Below are 18486 nucleotides of genomic sequence, written 5' to 3' on the forward strand. Positions count from 1 at the left end.
TCTAAGTCGTTTCCACTCAGTTGCAGAGTCAAGTTTTTCTTGCTGTGAAGGATTTTCATCTTACCTGGATGATAAAATCACTTGGCTCCAAACTGCGCTGTGTGCCTCTATGGAGGTAGAGCAGCACCTGGAGGGGGCAAATGCAAACTCCCCTCTACTTGCATTTCAGTTACTGTCATTCACTGAGGTGCTGGGGAGTTTAGTGTTATAACTTTTCACTAGTACCTGTCTCCTTCCTGAGTGGCAAAGCCCAGCAGGAGAGCACTGGAGCTGTTGGAGGAGAATGTCAAAGCATCTCTGCTGGTGGGCTGAGTCTCAGCTATCCTTATGAGAGCAACTGGTAGGCTCTGTTCAAGAAACCATCTTGTAAGGCAGATAATCCAATTATTGACCTGTTTTAAATTCCCTTTTTTGGGACAGATTGTTAAGAAGCTTAAGGAGAGGCTATTCAGACAATATCTGGAGTCCTCGTATTCCCTTGAATACTGATCATCTGGTTTCAGGCCTGGTTATAGTACAGAAATTGTACCAGTTGCATTGACTGATATCATTGCTTCCTTTCCAAGAAGTCCCAGTAACAATAGCAAATAGGTTATAAGTCCTGAGGTCTCTCACACAGTAGTTTTAAATATATTTAATGTCTGTATCAGTTCCTACAGCTTGTCAACCATCCCATTAAATACTTAAATACAAGACTAGTTGCCACCAATATGCTGACATCACCCCGCTCTACATTGCCATGGTGCATGACCCAACGAGTGAAGCTGAGCAAATTACTCCATGTCTAGCTTAGGCTCAACTCATACAAAGGGGAGATAGTGCCTGTAGGTTGGTGGGGAGAGGCCTCTTGATTTAGGGAGTACACGTAGCCGTTTGTCCTCTGACTTGCAGTGTTAGACCGTAGCTGCTCCTAGAGGCTCAGGTAGTAGCATTTGGACAGAGAAGCATGGCTTCTTCTTTTGAGTGTAGACCCTACTTTATTTATCCATGCCTCTGTCCTGTGGAGATAAAATTGCTGCAATGCACCACCCTACATGGCACTTAATGTGGATTTCTATTTATTAAGTAGTGCGTCCCAGTGCTCTGTGATCTATACAAGCTTCCAATTAGCTTCTAGATGAAATATAAAGTGTTCAAAAAAAGCTTTAAATGACCTGATTACTTGAGAGGCCAGCTCTTTCCTGTGGTATAAGTCTGCAATTTCTATCTGGGATGGTGCTAGTCCTAATAGCCCATTGTTTTATAAAGAGGGAGGGAGGAAGGATAGGACATTTTCTAAGAGAAGTTCTGAACTCTGGAAGTTAACTCACAACTCCTATAGGTCCTAGAGAGACTGGATTTGCTGACCCTCATCAGGGAATATTCATGCTTTTTCCTGGGCTTATCCTGAAGGGGTGCTTTAACAGATGTAAATTGGTATGAGGATAGAGACTGTTATTTGAGGTGGTTTGATTAAATAAGTGAATTATATTTTGAGAGATGTGATTTGGTGAGTCTTTGTATTGCAAATATTTGTCCTTTAGTTTTATACATTTTTCAAGCCTGTAAAAGCTCCTTGGCAAATACTATTTAAAACCAATGTAAAAAAAATCCTTAAAAATAAACATGTAATCCCATGTCTCCCAACAACCATCATCATTTAATGACTGCCAAAATTTAGCCATTAGACACTGTACTCTTGGATATTATATACCAAGAGATTCAGGGGAGAGACACAATTTCACATTTTGTTTGGGTAACAATTTCTTTTACTTTGTAGTTTGGCAGATTTTGCTGCCATATTTACAAGCTAGAAATATCCTACTGCAGATGAACCTCTAAATATTTAAATTCAATTTCATACAAGCAGATCACATGTACTATCATAATTAAGCAAGAATGTCAGGGGAACTGAGAACTGTGACTGGATAACCGTCTCCCACTGCAAGAGAAATGCCAAAGTGAAGCCGAGGTGTTTATAGAAAATAAACATCAAGGTGATGATGACATGTTTATTTTCAAAGTGAGAGACCATTATCCAGTCACAACATTCAGTTCTATTGTAATTATTGCATCTGTACCAAAAACTTCATTGATTTTAAAAAAATAGAGTAATTAAAATAATATTCATGTGAATAACCTAGAAGACCAAGTGAAATATATTGGTGCAGCAGAATGACAGTTTCTCAAAATTTCTTTATTGTAGCATTATAGTCTGAGTAGACAACTTGTTTGGTGCTTAACGAATAAGAAACTAGTACTTGGTGCAGCTCCGAAGGAGGGTGCAATGGTGGTTCTAAATCACTTTTGCTCTCCCCCAATCTTGTACGCTGCCTGACGGCTACTGTAACTTGCAACAACTGGCTATAGCCTCAAGGGGCCTTTACACTACAAGTGGGGATCACAGATGTGCAGATTAGCTCTAGCCATACTCCCTATCCTGGCCACAGGGAGGAGTGAGGTGATACACGAGTGGTAATGCCCTAGCAGTGTGGTGATCATCCTCAGTGATGCCAGTTTAACTGGGCTTTTTTGCAGGAATAGCACAAAGTTAGACCCAAGCACAGCTGAAGATCAGTACTACTGTACTTTTATTGATAAAGTCTGCCTGAAAGGGCTTTTTTAGGGGATGAAATTTTTAATCTGAGTTTTAGGCCATGATTTTTAAAAGTGACTAGTGATTTTGGGTGCCCATTAAAGTGGCCCGACTTTGAGACAGTGTTGAGGATCCACTCTCTGGAAATTGGGACCATTTGAGGTGTCTCAAGTTAGGAACCAAAACCGGAGCACCCCAAATTACTAGTTTGAAAATCTTAGCCTTCGAGTTTGATGCAAGCGTTGGACTGACAGCACTGGAAGCTGATGTCCTCTCTGGCTGCTGACTCAACAAACCCAACATTTTTGTTGAAAATTTGAAATTCTGAAAATTTCAGTCACCTTTCTTCTCTGCCTACTGAGGAAACTTAGGCAGTGGCAGGCAGTGTAAGCTTTCCCACACTGTGCTGAAATGTACCTCAACTTTCACTTACAAGGACTCCCTGTATGGGTGAGAGTTTCCCAGTCTCCATACCCATTCAATCCTTGTCATCTCTGCTAACCAGAGGTGCCAATTAGTGTCCATCATGAGGATTTGTTTCTCTGGTGTTGGTATTTCTATGTTAGGAACTGGACAGACACCATTAAACTTATTTCACATGGACCACTGAACAGCTATCAAATGGTAATAGCACCAATCACTGTTGTAATAAATTGAATTTGACCCAGTGACTTAGAGATGAAAAACCTCTCTGTATCATGTTACAGCCCTATGAACCAGCCAATGCTATATTTTTGTTTTTAAAACTTGACATGAAATACCATTCATCCATCGAGTAATCTGTATATTTTTCATAAGTATAAAGGACAACATAATATTAGAAAACAATAAACGCTTTAGTCCTGAATGATTTTAATTCATTGCATACAGGGCTCTCATTTAAAAACAACAACAAACAACAACAAAACCCAGCAAATACACAGGATCTCAAAATGATAGATATATGAAATCTCACCAGAAGACAAATTCCAAAGCTAGCTTTATTTGATAGAGATTGGCTCATGCTGCAAAGTTCAGCTCTATCAAGGGCCTTCTTATTGGGGGTTTTCTGAGTCAGGTGCCTAATGAGCAAGAAGCCAGCTGCAGAGGTCTGATCTGGATCTGAACTTCTCAAAAATCTGGGATGTTTGAATCCTGGGTTTTCATTCAGTCTTATCGTGAATATCAACACCATAAAACAAGAAAGGAACAAAGGAACCCTAGCCCAGGATCTACAAGAACATTGAAGGGTTTCAGAGTTACATTTACTTACTGTTATTTTTTCTTACATTAAAAAAATAGTACTCTGCATTATAAATATTATTATGTGGGAGCAATTTCTTACCTTCTGTCTAGAAACCATCCAAGATTTTATTGTTGGTACCAACACACTGCCAAGAAGAATCTGAGCTGGGTGATAGATAAGTAAGGGGACGGAAATTAAAGATAGGTGCTCATAGCCGGCAAATACTATCTTCAGCATTGGAATACCTGTGGGCACAAAGACAGCAGACTTAAGACTCCGACTTTGCTTTTCACTTCAAGGATCACAGCAAAGCATTTTACATTTTACTAAGATTTCAACCAGACAAAAGGAACATTTCTGCAAGAATGAAGACACAGAAGAATCTTGTGAAATTCCCTAATTAAGTGGAGTGACGCCAAGCTCCAGCCAGAGGCTTGATGCAGATTTGTACTTTGATGGAGAGTGATTGTGCAGGTGCTGGAGGGAGTCTTGGATTCTTTTATTTTTTTCTCTCCTTTGCTCTATCCCCATTTTTCTCACTTGTTCCCTATGAACCTGCCCATTTGCTCCCATTCATAATCTTCCTCCAGTCCTACCAGCTGTGTGGGGACACTGTGCACCTACAAATTCCTGACCCACTCCCTTTCCATAGAGAAGTGTTCAATCATCAGCCTTCCCTGCTCTGACTGATGCTTATGGCTCAGGTGGAGCCAAGTGCCAGTCAAAGTGAACAGTCATTTGTTAGCGAGATAATATCACTTCTCACTCTGGCCATGAGTTTTCGAAGAAAGGGAGGAAGACAAACATCCTAATGAACTAATGGGGCAGAACAAATCAGCTGAAGTGGAGTTAGCAGGGAAGTAGGAAATGGTTAGAGTACAGAGGAGGCTGGGGGTTGGGAGGAGTGGACGGACATTTTTCCTAGAAGTCTTAGTTTGAGCTCAACAGTGTCATTTCTATTACCCTTCTCCAAGGAGCATCTTGACAGATAGTGAATTTGTATGTCTCTGTCTGACTCAGCCATTATATACTAAAACAAGGTATCTTTTTAAATACTTGTTCTGTAAAATAAGTTTTAAAATATATATAATCTGAGAGGAACTCTTTTTATGGAATGTTTTTCCATATAGGGCTGGAAATAAAACACAAAACTCTTCACCTCTAGGTCATTGATTCAACTCTAGGGAAAGGATGGGAGGGATGAGATCTGTGAAACTTTCATTACAAAACCTGAATAGGTGAAATTTTTATCACAAACCCAAACTTGGGTTTATAGAGGCTGGCAAACCTCAGCTGAGTTTGGAGGAAACATGAACCATTTGGATGGTGGGAGTCTAAATGAACCAAAACCAAGAAGTCTGGACAAATTGCCATGAGCCAAACCTGCAAAGCTCCATAGAGGTCTAGCAGAGAATGCAAGAGATCACAACATCTGATGGCTATTCATCATTATGTTTAATGAGTTGCTGATGTGAGTTCCGTCCCCAGTGGACAAGTGGCCACATCACACAAATCATCTGCAAAATTAACACTACTGATGGTAGCCTAAAAAGAGAGATGAAGGCATGAACACGTCACTGGAGGATCAACCACATGCTCCCCCTTTAGTGGGTCTGGCCCTGGTTGCAGTTCATTGACAGGGCAGTGTGGGGAAACTTGGGCTGATGCTATCTGCGTTCTGCCATGCCTGTTATGTTATTTTGTTTTGCCCTTCTGTAATGAAGAGCCAAACTGGTTTCTTTTTAAAATGTTGTAAAACAAACAAGCAAAAAAGAGAGCTCCCATCTCAATTCCTGGGCTGAGGATGTATGCGACGTTTCAGCCTGCAACATATTTTTGCGGCGAGGTTGTGAACTGCTGTTAACTGAAGTTATAACAGAAACACTGATTGAAACAGTAGTGACATGAGCAGGTGCTGCCATAACAAAAATAGTAAAGTGAAGGGGATGAATTTAAATCTTACAGATGGATAGCAAGGAACGAAGGTGCTAAGCAAAAAGGATCTGGTTATCTTTATTTTGGTCTGTCCGCTCCTGTTTTGCTCATCACTTATAGCATACTACTACTCACTCTAATGTAATAAGATAGCTGCAGCAAGACTAAACTAGTTCAGTATAAGTTTGCACAGCATCAGAGCACACACATTAAAATAAAATAAGGTCAGTTAGAAACCTCTCAGGTTTTCTCAAAATACTTTAAGAATTTCTTAAATACTTAAAGAATTTCTCACCTCATTTTTCTTGGATCTTGTTAGCGTATGTGCAGTCCTACCTGATGGTTTAAAAATGGTTATATGTACCCAGACATATATTGCTCTATGCTCTGGGTGGTGGGTTTTGTTGTTTTATTTTTTCTTAAGAGTAATTGGGCCATATTTTTCCTCACACTCATGTAATCTGATTGACTTCACTGGCTTCAGTTCTGATTTACACTATCAGAGGGCGGGAAATGAGGCCTGTCCTTTATTTTTTGCTGGGATTTTAGACTCTGCTATGGCTTCACTGTATGATCTCCATGATGTAAAGCAGAGGTGGCCAAATATTCTGACAGACACGTGGTCAAGGACACACACATTCACCTCCAAGAAAAGAGGGAGCCATGGGGCCTAGTTAAGTGAGAAAACAGCACCTTACAGGATCAAGAGATGAAAAGCAGAAAGGATCGTCCAAAAAATGTCATCACCTCCGGGGAAAAAATAATTATCTAGACACTCAACCATCTTTCCAGTCAGATTTTCCCTGTTTCTTGCTCCGTTGGGCTTGTTCCTTTGTTCTCCCTCTCCTGTCTGCTCTCATTGTTCCTGTGTTCCTTCTCAGTCTTTGGTACATGTATTCCCATGGGCTCGCTTTTTTTCTTCTTCTGGCCCTTGATGTTCTCCCTCACTTAACCTTTCTGTTCCTGCATACTCTCTTTCCTTCCTTTTCTCGGTTCTTGTCCTTTTAACCGGTGTTGTTCTGCTGCACGAGGGTCCCAATTCTCCTCTCACTTACAGCAGTGAGAATCAGGTGTAATTCCATTGAAGGCAATGGTGTAACACCTGTGTAAATGGGTGTTATGAGAGGAGGGCCAGACTTGTGGCGCTGGATTCCCATTTTTTCCTGATGTTTCTGCTCTTTTCCCAGGTCTTTCACCACTCTTTTACTACTAATATTAAAGCATTTTGTTTTGACACATTTTGTGCCACAGTGCTAGGGACCTAGAGCTGACCCAGTGCTCTAGTCATTAAAGGGATTAGCTATTTTCCTCCTGGAGTGGAATTAATGGGGGGGATGGGTGCTCAATGGCTTAATTAGACAGGAGGCTGACCAGCTAATGAAAGCAATCAACCAATCAGCTGGGAACAGTTAAAAGGACAAGAAGCACAAGAAAGTGGCAGGCAGAGACCAGGGGATACAGGATTTCAGGATGGGGTGATCTTCCCTTCTCACCCTCCATAGAGTTGGTTAAGGGGGGAAGTTTACTTTCAGTTGTATGTGGCTACACAAGGCTGTACTGGTGAATTGGTGGAAGGGACCTAATAAATAATATGGTGGGGCTTGTGTCCACCCTGGTTTGTCTCCACACAAAGAGTGGAGAAGGTAGCCTGTTACGTATGTGTGCAGTAGATATGTGAGTAGGAGAAAATCTGCTTGCCCAAACTCCATGACTATTAACATGGCCAGCAATAACAGTGGGGTAGCTACAACACAAAGATACTAAGTAGGTGTGCCAGAAAAGCTCTTTTGCTCCCCTTACTTATGCTGATTTGGCCCCAAGATTGTAGTTTGGACATCCCTGATCTAAGGCTACTGGTTCCCAAGTAACTAACTGGGATCCATTTTCCCCTCCCCCAGCCTTGCACCCAGTGTAACCTCACACATCTTTCACTTCCTCTCTCTCTCTCCCCCCGTTGTTACTTGCACATTTTCTAGTCTCCTTTATACAAGGCCCTATGAAAATACCATGCTGCACTTCATTATATTTAGTTAACTGTAAAATAATAAAAAAGTCTACAAGATTTGAAGGTATTTTTAAGCAAATTTAAATATAGGACTCTTTTCATCTAGCTATCATTGCAGTCATATAAATGAAGCAAATTAATTTTAATGCTCCAAGGTACTGATTCTGTGTCACCATGGTTGACAGGATCCAACCAGACTTTATGAGATGGCATTTGACTTTATGGAAGTGAGCACTATGCACGCATTTACAATTTTACAGGGACTTTAAGCTGTCATGCTGAAAAATGTTTATAAAACATTAATCAAAAAGTGCCTCTTTAATACAATGCATTGTCTGAAAGATGTTAGAAGGCACATATTGTAAATGGATTCTTTTTCTGACTAAAGTAATTTCTACCAAAAGCATTTCCCCACTGCTATACAAGTACACAGTGTGGATAGATAAAGAGCACTTTCTCAGCACATTACTACCTGATCCAAACACTTGGGAAATCACTAATGTACAGCATGCCATATTTCCATGTCACACATGACACATTTGTCTAAAATTACCCAACAGAGTTTGACATTGCAGCATATTCCATAGCAGAGCTTTCAACTGACATCTGCCAAGTAAGAACTTCAAGTAAGAGCTTTCTTCTTCTAACAAGCAAGTAAGAGTTTTCTTTTATCCTATACCCATGATGGAAAGGATAAAACAATAAGTACTGGAGCTCAGTTTTTCTATTTTAATATGTTTATTTTATGCTCCGTGAATTTGGAAGCTTCCTCATAGCAGCGTTTCATCACTTGCTGTTTTCTAAAGTACTGCTATGATTTGAGAGAACTTAATATAACATTTTATTGCTACCAAAATACAGGCTATTATCCTTCACCCCCAAACCCAAATTATTGCTAGCTGCTATACTTATTTACTTTATTGTTCAGTTTTTTTCCCCTTAAATGTCTGGATACCAAACCATTTATCCTAAAACTTTATCACTTATATTACTGAACAACATTCCAAATCACTTGTGCATTGCACATATGAGAAATTGCAGTATTTTTACTTGAAGAAACATATCTGGAACAACAGAAAGAGAATACCAATGAAAGTATGGATGCACAAGCCATTCAGAAGATCAGAGGAAAAAGTAAATATCCCAAAGCAATGACAATCATTAGAATACAGTCCTTGGTCTATGGATTTGTAATATTCTATTCTACTTGTCTACACCTTTCTAGTGAGTCAATTACCACGGTATCTAAGCCTCATATATAAGAAATAAGACATTACTGAGTTATGAATAATAGTAGCTTCTCTGTCCCTTTCCAAGGTATATTGTCTTTCTGCAGGATCACTTTGGAAGTTGATTACAAAGGGGGGATGCCAGGACATTTAGCAACCTTCTTTATGGAGGAAATGCCTATTCAGAGAAGTGAGTCTTGTATATGGATCTGTCTGAGACAGGCAAGAGACCAGCTCAGTTCAATTGCTAGTAGCAGGGAGTTTCATAAGATCCTACCACTAAGAACACACTGCCAAGCAGCCTCTGAGAATTCCCCTAATGGTTTTGCCAGCCACATCTTCCCTGCTATGGCAGTATTCTCAGAGGGGTGCAGAAAGGTAGTCATGGATATGCGTAGGTTCTAACCTATTTAGGATTTAGAAGTTGAGAACAAAGCTGTTAAAGCAGACAAGGACTTGGATGGGGAGCTGTTGTTGAGCACAGAGTACTGGTGATGTAGTGTGATCAATCTGTCTTGTTCAGGAGAGATGTTGCATGTTGTACCAGATGGAGCTTTCATGTTTATCCTAGACAGAACACACTGTAATAGTTTAGCTTTGAGGTGACACAGGACATATTAATATGGCTAGGTCTGTGTCCTCGAGGAAGGAACACAACTTCTGGTTAGCTGTAGATTGAAGAAGGGGTTTCTGGCTACTGTTTTTTAAAACCCTGAAACTGCACACCACTTTGATTTATTTATTATTTGGCATATACAATGCGTTAAAGCCAAGCCACACCGTTCTTATCAACAATGTTCAGGGCATGAAGACCTCCAGGAAGTTAAGTAATTTTGCATTCCTCAAGAATGTGTGTCATGGTTTGTGGCTGCTCACACTGACATAGTGGACTGTCTCTGAAACAACACTGAAATTCTGCTGCAGCACAAATTCCATGAATGAAATTGGTTGAGAAGGCTCCATTGTCTTCATGGTAAATCAAACCCGGGTTGACGTTGACTCAGAGACAAGATAATTATTTGTCACTTTCTCTGCAGACCATGAAGCTCGCCACACATCCTCTATCATAAATCCCTCACCTGGTAAACTTAGCCACAATGGGTGCTGTGAGGGCAGATGACCATGTGGTGGATCAATGAAGTCTTTAATTAATGGTAGATGTGGCATATCATGCAATTTTGTCATGAGCTTTGCTACTCTTTCATCTCTGCAAACACTGGGTGGAGCAATATTGCAGAGAACTGGTAACCATGGTAGAGTAGATTTAAGTGTGCCTGAAATAATATGCAGGGTGGAATTAAGTTGTACATTGATCATTCTTGTGTGAGATGAGCAAGCCCATACTGGAGCGCAGTACTCCACTGCTGAATAACAGAGTGCCAAAGATGAAGTGCATAATGTTTGGGTGTTGGCGCCCATGTCGTTCTGGCCAGTTTTCCAAGCAGGTTGCTGTGTGTTTTGACCTTAGTCATTGTCTTTGTAAGATGATCACGATATGTGAGAGTCCTATCTAACATAATGCCTAGACCGGGTGTGAATCATTCTTTATTTGCTGACCATTGAAAACTATATTCAGCTCTCTGCCCACTTGTGCATGATGTAAGAACTGTGAAGAGCTACAAAAGAATCTCTCAAAACTGGGTGACTGCGCAACAAAATGGCAGATTAAATTCAATGTTCATAAATGCAAAGTAATGCACACTGGAAAACATAATCCCAACTCTACATATAAAATGATGGGGTCTAAATTGGCTGTTACTACTCAAGAAAGGTCCTGGAGTCATTGTGGCTAGTTCTCTGAAAACATCTACTCAATGTGCAGCGGCAGTCAAAAAAGTAAACAGAATGTTGGGAATCATTAAGAAAGGGGTAGATAGTAAGTGATAAAAAGTAAGGCTGCGAGTCTGTCACAGAGTCCGTGACTTTCTGTGACCTCCGTGACTTCTGCAGTGGCTGGTGCTGGCTTAGGGACTGCCTGAGCTGGGCATCCCCTGGGCCAGCAGCTGCAGCAGTTTGGGTGAGTGGGAGAGGGCTCAGGCAGGGCCGGCTCCAGGCACCAGGCACCCAAGCACATGCTTGGGGCGGCACCTGGTAAGGGGCGGTGGGGGGAGCGCTCCGGCGGCACGGCGCTGGGGGGGCGGGCTCTGGTTGCGCGGGGCTCGGCGAGTGGGCGGCGCGGGTGCGGCGCTGGAAGGGGGTTCCCGCGGCGCTCGGCGGGGACGGGCTCCGGCGGCGCGGCGCTCAGCGGGGGCAGCACGGGGCTCGGCGCTCGGTGGGGGTGCGGCGCGGCGCTGGAGGGGGGTTCTGGCGGCGCTTGGCAGGGGGCGGGGGTGGGCTCCGGCGGCGCGGCGCTCGGCGGGGGGGGGCATCGCGGGGCTCGGCGCTCGGGGGGGGTTCCAGCGGCACTTGGCGCAGGGGGGGCTCCAGTGCACGGCGCTCGGCGGGGGGGCGGCGCGGGGGCGGCGCTCTGGGGGGGTGTTCCGGCGGTGTTTGGCGGGGGGGGCGGCGTGGCGCTCGGCTGGGGGGGGCAGCGCGGCGCTCGGCGGGGGGGCTGGGGGGCGGCGCTTTTTTTTGCTGCTTGGGGCAGCAAAAAAGCTAGAGCTGGCCCTGGGGCTCAGGCTAGGGGCAGGGGTTTGGAGTGTGCGGGGAGGCACTTACCTCAGGGTGGGAGGCTCCCTGGCTCCCACTGGCATGGCCCCACTGCAGCTCCTAGGCGGAGGAGGGGCTAGGGGGCTCTGCGCTGCGTGCTGCCCATGCCCACAGGCCCCGCCCCCGCAGTTCCCGTTGGCTGTGGTTCCCTGCCAATGGGAGCTGCGCAGACGGCACCTGTGGCGGGAGCAGGGCGTGAAGCCCTCTGGTCCCTCTGCTGCCTAGGAGCTGCAGGTACATGTGGAGCCAGGAAAGGAGCCCCTGCCAGCCCCACCAACCTTCCCCCCCCAGCACCAGCAGGGGTCCTGGGTCACCTCTCCCACCTCCCCCAGCACCCTCTGCATGCCTGACCACCCCCAACAGAGCACCTGCAGTCTGCTACCCAAGTTTTAGTTAGGGGTATATAATAAAAGTCATGGACAGGTCACGGGCTGTGAATTTTTGTTTACTGCCTGTGACCTGTCCATGACTTGTACTAAAAATACCCGTGACTAAAATGTAGCCTTAATAATAAGACAGAAAATATCATATTGCCTCTATATAAATCCATGGTATGCCCACATCTTGAATACTGTGTGCAGATGCGGTTGCCCCAACTCAAACAGGATATATTGGAATTGGAAAAGGTTCAGAAAAGGGCAACAAAAATGACTAGGGGTAGGGAGCGTCTGCCATATGAGGAGAGATTAATAAGATTGGGACTTTTCAGCTTGCAAAAGAGACGACTAAGGGGGGGATATGCTAGAGGTCTATAAAATCATGACTGGTGTGAAAGAAAGTAAATAAGGAAGTGTTATTTACTCCTTCTCATAACACAAGAACTAGGTGTCACCAAATGAAATTAATAGGCAGCAGGTTTAAAACAAACAAAAGGAAGTATTTCTTCACACAAGGCACAGCCAACCTGTGGAACTCTTTGCCAGAGGATGTTGTGAAGGCCAAGACTATAACAGGGTTCAAAAAAGAACTAGATACATTAATGGAGGATAGGTCCATCAATTAGCCAGGATAGGAAGGGATGGTTTCCCTAGCCTCCGCTTGCTAGAAGCTGGGAATGGGCGACGGGATGGATCACTTCATGATTACCTGTTCTGTTCATTCCCTCGGGTGCACCTGGCATTGGCCAGTGTCAGAAGACAGGATACTGGGCTAGATGGACCTTTGGTCTGATCCAGTATGGCCGTTCTTATGTTCCATCAACAACGTCCAGGTTTGTAGCCTGACCAACAGCACTTTATGGTTGAATGAATCAAAGGTGGCTGACCATCCTAAAAGTATTAACATGGATATTTTCCCTCTGCCTCTGGGCATAAGAAGATCCTTCATCTGTGCAATTAGCACTTTTTTGATGCCATATCTAGGGCTAAAGTCTGACTGGGAAGAGTCCAGGTGCAGCTGGGGTTATTTTGCCACTGCCTACTCAATAGCATCTAAATTATGCTGAAAGAAACCCTTGCTGAAAGTATTTTAAGAGGTGAGGAACTCAATACATTTTCAGATCTCCATTCAGTTTCAACATGGGGAGGAAGAGGGACAAACTGAAGCAGCAGCAAAAGAAAACAATGTCTAAGGAGGAAGTTGCACAATGAAATGGTGAGAGATTAAAGGAGCGTGGTGGGACAACATGAGAAAGTCACAAATGGGGGACAGTCCTTCAGATGGAAGTTTTGGCAGACCTGCATTTATCCAAATGAACAAAAATACTTAACTTTCATGCTGTGCATTGAAGAAAGGACAATGGCCTAGATTCACAGAGATACTCAGGAGCTCAGGAGTCATGATGCTGAGCGTTGCAGCACCTAACTTTTATGTGCCTGGAAAATCACAGGAACAACACTCCGATTCACGAAGCCTGAGTTAGTGCCTACATGGGGAGAGATTCACAAAAGCCAACACACTAGGTGGCTTTCCTGTTGAAATCCCTTCTCCTCATCAGTTGGAGGGGGAACTTGAACGGGGGGTGGGGGGGATCTTCCACATCCCTGGGGAGTACCCTAACCACTGGGCTAAAAGTTGTGAGGGAAGTCCTCTCTCTCTCTCCCTCCTCTCCCATTACCCTCGCTGTCTTGTGTGAACCTGCTTGAGGGGCCTGGTCTGATAGGTGTGCGCAGAGCCAGATCAGGCCCCACACGAGTTATGCAGGTGAATCCTTGTCCTCCTTGGTTTGTGAATTGCTCTGGGATTTAGGTGGGAGATACATGCCCAGAGTTGAGGCAGTCGCACACATGTCCAGAGGCAGAAACAAAGGAGCAGAGAACTTTTTACTGCAAAATCTTAGGTGCTGAGTGCATTTAGGCACCCACAGGATTCAGCAGAAGTTTTGTGAATAGCAATGGAGGATAAAGCTGGGACTTCGGAGCTTAAGAACCTTTGTGAATCTAGGCCAGTGACACTAGAACATTCAAAATAGAGCTCACACAGCTCTAGCATGAGACTGGGTGACTGGTACCTCCTTTGGGAGCACAGCACTACTGGGATACAGATGAATCACTGAGTACACTATTAATATATTACATTGGCCCCAAAGTTACTTGGGGGGATGCAGGAGAATCACGTTTTGAAATTCAGCCCTGTCTGTGTGAGATTCATACTGACTGCAAGAGATTCAATGAGTCTGTGATACATATAAAGGTGAAGGAAGAGGAGGATATGAATGAAGAATGAGGATAGATATTTCTTTTGTCACTAACACTAAAGGAAAAGATGGAGAAAAGCTAGAGCCCTAGGCATGCTTTTACTAATTTTAGTTTTTAGTTGTTCAGGTCACTGGTTCACCTTGTTCATATTACCACAGAAATTAGATTCTGCAATGTAAAATGTAGCTACTAAGAATCAGTACATCTTCGACTATCAAAGATTTAAGTAAATAAAAATGTAAAAGGGGGAAAGAGAGAATGTGCTGTTTGATCTATTTATGGTTTTTCGACGGGTGTTTTCAGATTGGAAGTGATGTTTAATGAATGACCTGAGCAATCTCACCAAATGCTAACAATGAAACATTAAACACCAACAGCTGAAGACTGTTGCCTTAGACTCAGGAACACCTTAACCCATCTGACAATATTGTAGTAATAATTAATTAACAGGTCATTCAAGAATGAATCAAACCACCATAAATCTTATTTTAAACGCTAGCTTATCTCTACAATGGGACCTAGGCATATGCATGGCAATGGTGTAACTGATCTTGGTCTAATTCAGAGACATTTTACTACCTGTATATCAAGTCATAGTTCACACAGACAATACATTCAGTGCACACTTAGAGGTTTGTCTTGTACTTCATTACTAACATGAAAGCTATTGAGATTTGTGTACTCAGTGACTGCAGAAACACCTTTTTTGTCTATATTTCTAATATACTTTTATGAAACAGAGCCATGTCAGTGCCTCAGATATTATGGTGATAAATGGAAGGATGCACAGAGAGACAGACAATATCCTACAGATTGAAAGTTTTATTAATTTGCTGTTCCCTTGAACACAATTATTCTCTCCAGCACAGCAGATGCCAGGATCTGTGGAGGCATCAAAGTTTTGGCTAAGTGAGTTTCATTTAATATATTAAAATAGACATTATGGAAATACTTATATACATTATTCCTATTGTATTTGAGTGCATGCAAGAAATGAAACTCACAGTGATTCCCTCCTTATGCATCAAGGCAAGCGAAAACACAGATGCATAAACTAAACATCTTCTCCTCTCCCTCCCTCTTTTTACTGTTTTTAGGCCATGGAAATGCCAGATACCGGAATCTGAAAACACTGGCCACAACTTTTCATCTTTTTTTGGAGAACAAAGGGATAATAAGATTTACTTTCCCCATCACTCGGGCAGGGATTTTGGAGCCAACAGTCCTCTATTCATCTATCTAGGAGTATAACAGGGTTTAAAAGAGAACTAGATAAATTCATGGAGGTTAAGTCCATTAATGGCTATTAGCCAGGCTGGGTAAGGAATGGTGTCCCTAGCCTCTGTTTGTCAGAGGGTGGAGATGGATGGCAGGAGAGAGATCACTTGATCATTGCCTGTTAGGTTCACTGCCTCAGGGGCACCTGGCATTGGCCACTGTCGGCAGACAGGATACTGGGCTGGATGGACCTTTGGTCTGACCCAGTATGGCCGTTCTTATGTTCTTATCCACAGGAGAGAGAAATACTGTCCTACGTCTATTTTCCACACGAAAACGCTGAGAATTAGGATGGTGGTGGGAGTTGTGCAACTTGCAGCTCTGAAGTTATTCCTTTCCAAGCTCCCAGCAACTCCCCTTGTAACAGGGCCACTACTTTTTCCAAGTGTTTTTTTTTTAATATCCTTGCACCCACAGTTCCAGAAGTGTCTGAAGCCAGCAGCTGAGACTGGCTACTAGACAGTGTATTGAGAGCAGCACATGTAGATGTGATACTCCCACAGAGTCTCAACGACATCTTTAATACTCTTTACTATAGGTGACATTTGTAGCCTCTGCCTGCTTGGGATAAAGGGATCTTGAGTCATGTCCAAACTTGGATCTCCCCAAGGGTAACCTGTCAGCTATCTGCTGAGTATAAGGTAGTTTCTTAAAGTAGATAAATTAACTTTAACCATTTTGGTGGAGAGAGAGGGTTGGGAGGGCTCTTGTGTCATAATCATTTTACAGCTGGGTGTTCGTAGCATTTTTTTTTATTATTATAAAGCGGTATGAGCTTGCTGTCATTAAAAACCTGCAATCTGGTTTTTAGTGTCTGATCCAATTAAGTGTACATCTGGCAAGACACACAACCAAATAAATAATTGGAGAGGTGCAACTCTGAAATGACAATGGTTATTCATCGATCTCTTTTTGCAAGTCGAGATTGAGAGATGTAAACTTCAAGTGAATGAGATCTCCTGGGTGAGATTCTTCAGTTCAAACACAGTAAACAACTGTTGTTCTCTGATGCACATTTTAGTACTGCTGGAGGCAAACTTTCTAAATATTAATAAAAAACCTACTACTGGCAGAGTGTACAGATGAATAGGAAGCACTGGGAAACAAGCCCCAGTGCCGGATTTCTTGTCCACATTCAAAGGCTAATCAAAAAGCATATGTTTCAGGGCACATAAGAAGGGGGAGTCCCAAATTTCCTATAAAGTTACCCTTTTAGAATCATAAGAGAGATGAAAATTCAGTAAACAGAAACAGAGAAGGCATATGATATCATGAATCTCATGCCAAACACAACATTAGAAAAGCATGTGCTGTGTCCAAGCGCCACTAAGACTCATTTAAACTCTGACATTTCTTTCTTTGAGGTTGATCTGCTAGCAGATTATCTTCTTGAATATACACCCTCACTATAGCCCCTTTGTGCTGCTCTGGTGGTGCAAAGAGGCCATAAAGCTGACTTAGCTAACCAGCATGTGGACACGATGGGAGACTAGGTGTTGCCAGAGCATTGCTACTCTCAGAGGCTGTTACTAGCTGGCACATGAGAGCAGGGCTGAGTCTGCTCTGATTTGTGCCTGGACCCCATATGTTTACTTGCCTATTGAGTCTAAACTGTCACACTGAAATATATGGTAAATGCTCACTTTGAGGGTCAATCTGAAATTCCCACACACTAACCTGGCAAGCCAGAGGGCACTTCACTTTATCCCAATAATAATACTTTAAAATATACAACTATACAAGAACATGGGGCCAGAGTCACTGGCGGGTCTAGGTCAGCATACAATGGCAAAGCCCCTTGGTGCAAAGCCCTGGTGATGGAAATTTGGCAGAAGGAAAAAGTTGCGAAGTCCACAACTTCAGCGGACTGGGGTGAGTGCGTAGGGGGGTTTGAACAGCTAAATAAATGGGCACGGCCGATGGGTGTGATGATGAATGTGCTGAATGTTCACCACATGCCAGCAAAAAGCCTAATGCATGGTGTTGTGGCTAAACTGCCTGCCATCCCTTGGGGATTACCCCTTCTGGGTGAGTAGGAATGCTGTAGCCTGCAAACTGCCAGCTCGGTTTGGGGAGTGGGGGAGAGAGGGTGCAGAGGCTTATTTAGGAGGAAAATATTTAAGCTATCTCCATCCCAGAAGCCTTGAAAATGGATTTGGTTTTTGTCTGTGTCCTCAGTGGAGAGATATCTTTAAAACATTGGCAAGTCCCAACAATCAAGTTCTGCCTCCCCTCAGAGTCTAGCGAGAAAGGAAGGTGGTGACTGGTTAGGGCATAACAATGACTCGATAAATAATATTGTACCTCAAGCACATGTTTGGTAGGGACTCAAATGAGCAACGGTGGGAGGGTGAAGCAAGTACGTAGCCAGTCCTAGAGAACTGACCAGCCATGCAAGGAGGCATACATGGCTTCTAGTTAGATTAAATAGCTCTTTCCTTCCTTGGAAATAGTTTAAAGTTTTTAGGAGAAGACTAACGGGCTCGTTGGTCAGCCAGCCACAAAAAGGGAGGAGAGTCTATGAAAGGAGCATCAAAAAGGGAGTAACTTTCTTTGGCTTCTTGGTTCTGCTTTCAGCTACAGCAATGTAGCTTGGGAATAATTTCAATGACTTTAAATGACAATAACAGAACTGTTTACAGGTACTGGGAACTTCTGTACATGAACTGGGGGGTCCTAGTACTGTCCTCTTGTGCCAGGCTCTCATTTCTAACTCATGCACCGTTAGCCTCTCCAGGCCTAATCTTCTGAAATAAGTGCCACTTACTGGGAAAGGAGAAAGCCATCCCAACTGCCCTGCTGGTGGCAAAGGGAGAGACAAAAAAGAACTTCAAAAAACAAACTTTAAAACTGACCTCAGGAACACAGATTTGAACTTGAAGAACCCACACTAACAGTAGGCACTTTATCCTTGGTACCAGTTCTTTATAGTAGTTTGCTCTCACAATACCCAT

The 18486-nt window shown here is 43.2% G+C and overlaps 1 protein-coding gene across 1 annotated transcript in view; it reads right to left on the reverse strand.

The window, feature by feature from the left end:
- The window catches only part of SLC10A7 (solute carrier family 10 member 7), a 197330-nt gene that overhangs the window by 4987 nt on the left and 173857 nt on the right, over positions 1–18486 (reverse strand). Inside the window, exon 11 of the mRNA XM_005284277.4 lies at positions 3900–4045. Within this exon, the coding sequence (XP_005284334.1) occupies positions 3900–4045 (146 nt within the window). The remainder of the gene's footprint in view (positions 1–3899; positions 4046–18486) is intronic.

The sequence above is a fragment of the Chrysemys picta genome, chromosome 5, assembly GCF_011386835.1.
Source record: "Chrysemys picta bellii isolate R12L10 chromosome 5, ASM1138683v2, whole genome shotgun sequence".
Lineage (NCBI taxonomy): Eukaryota > Metazoa > Chordata > Testudines > Emydidae > Chrysemys > Chrysemys picta.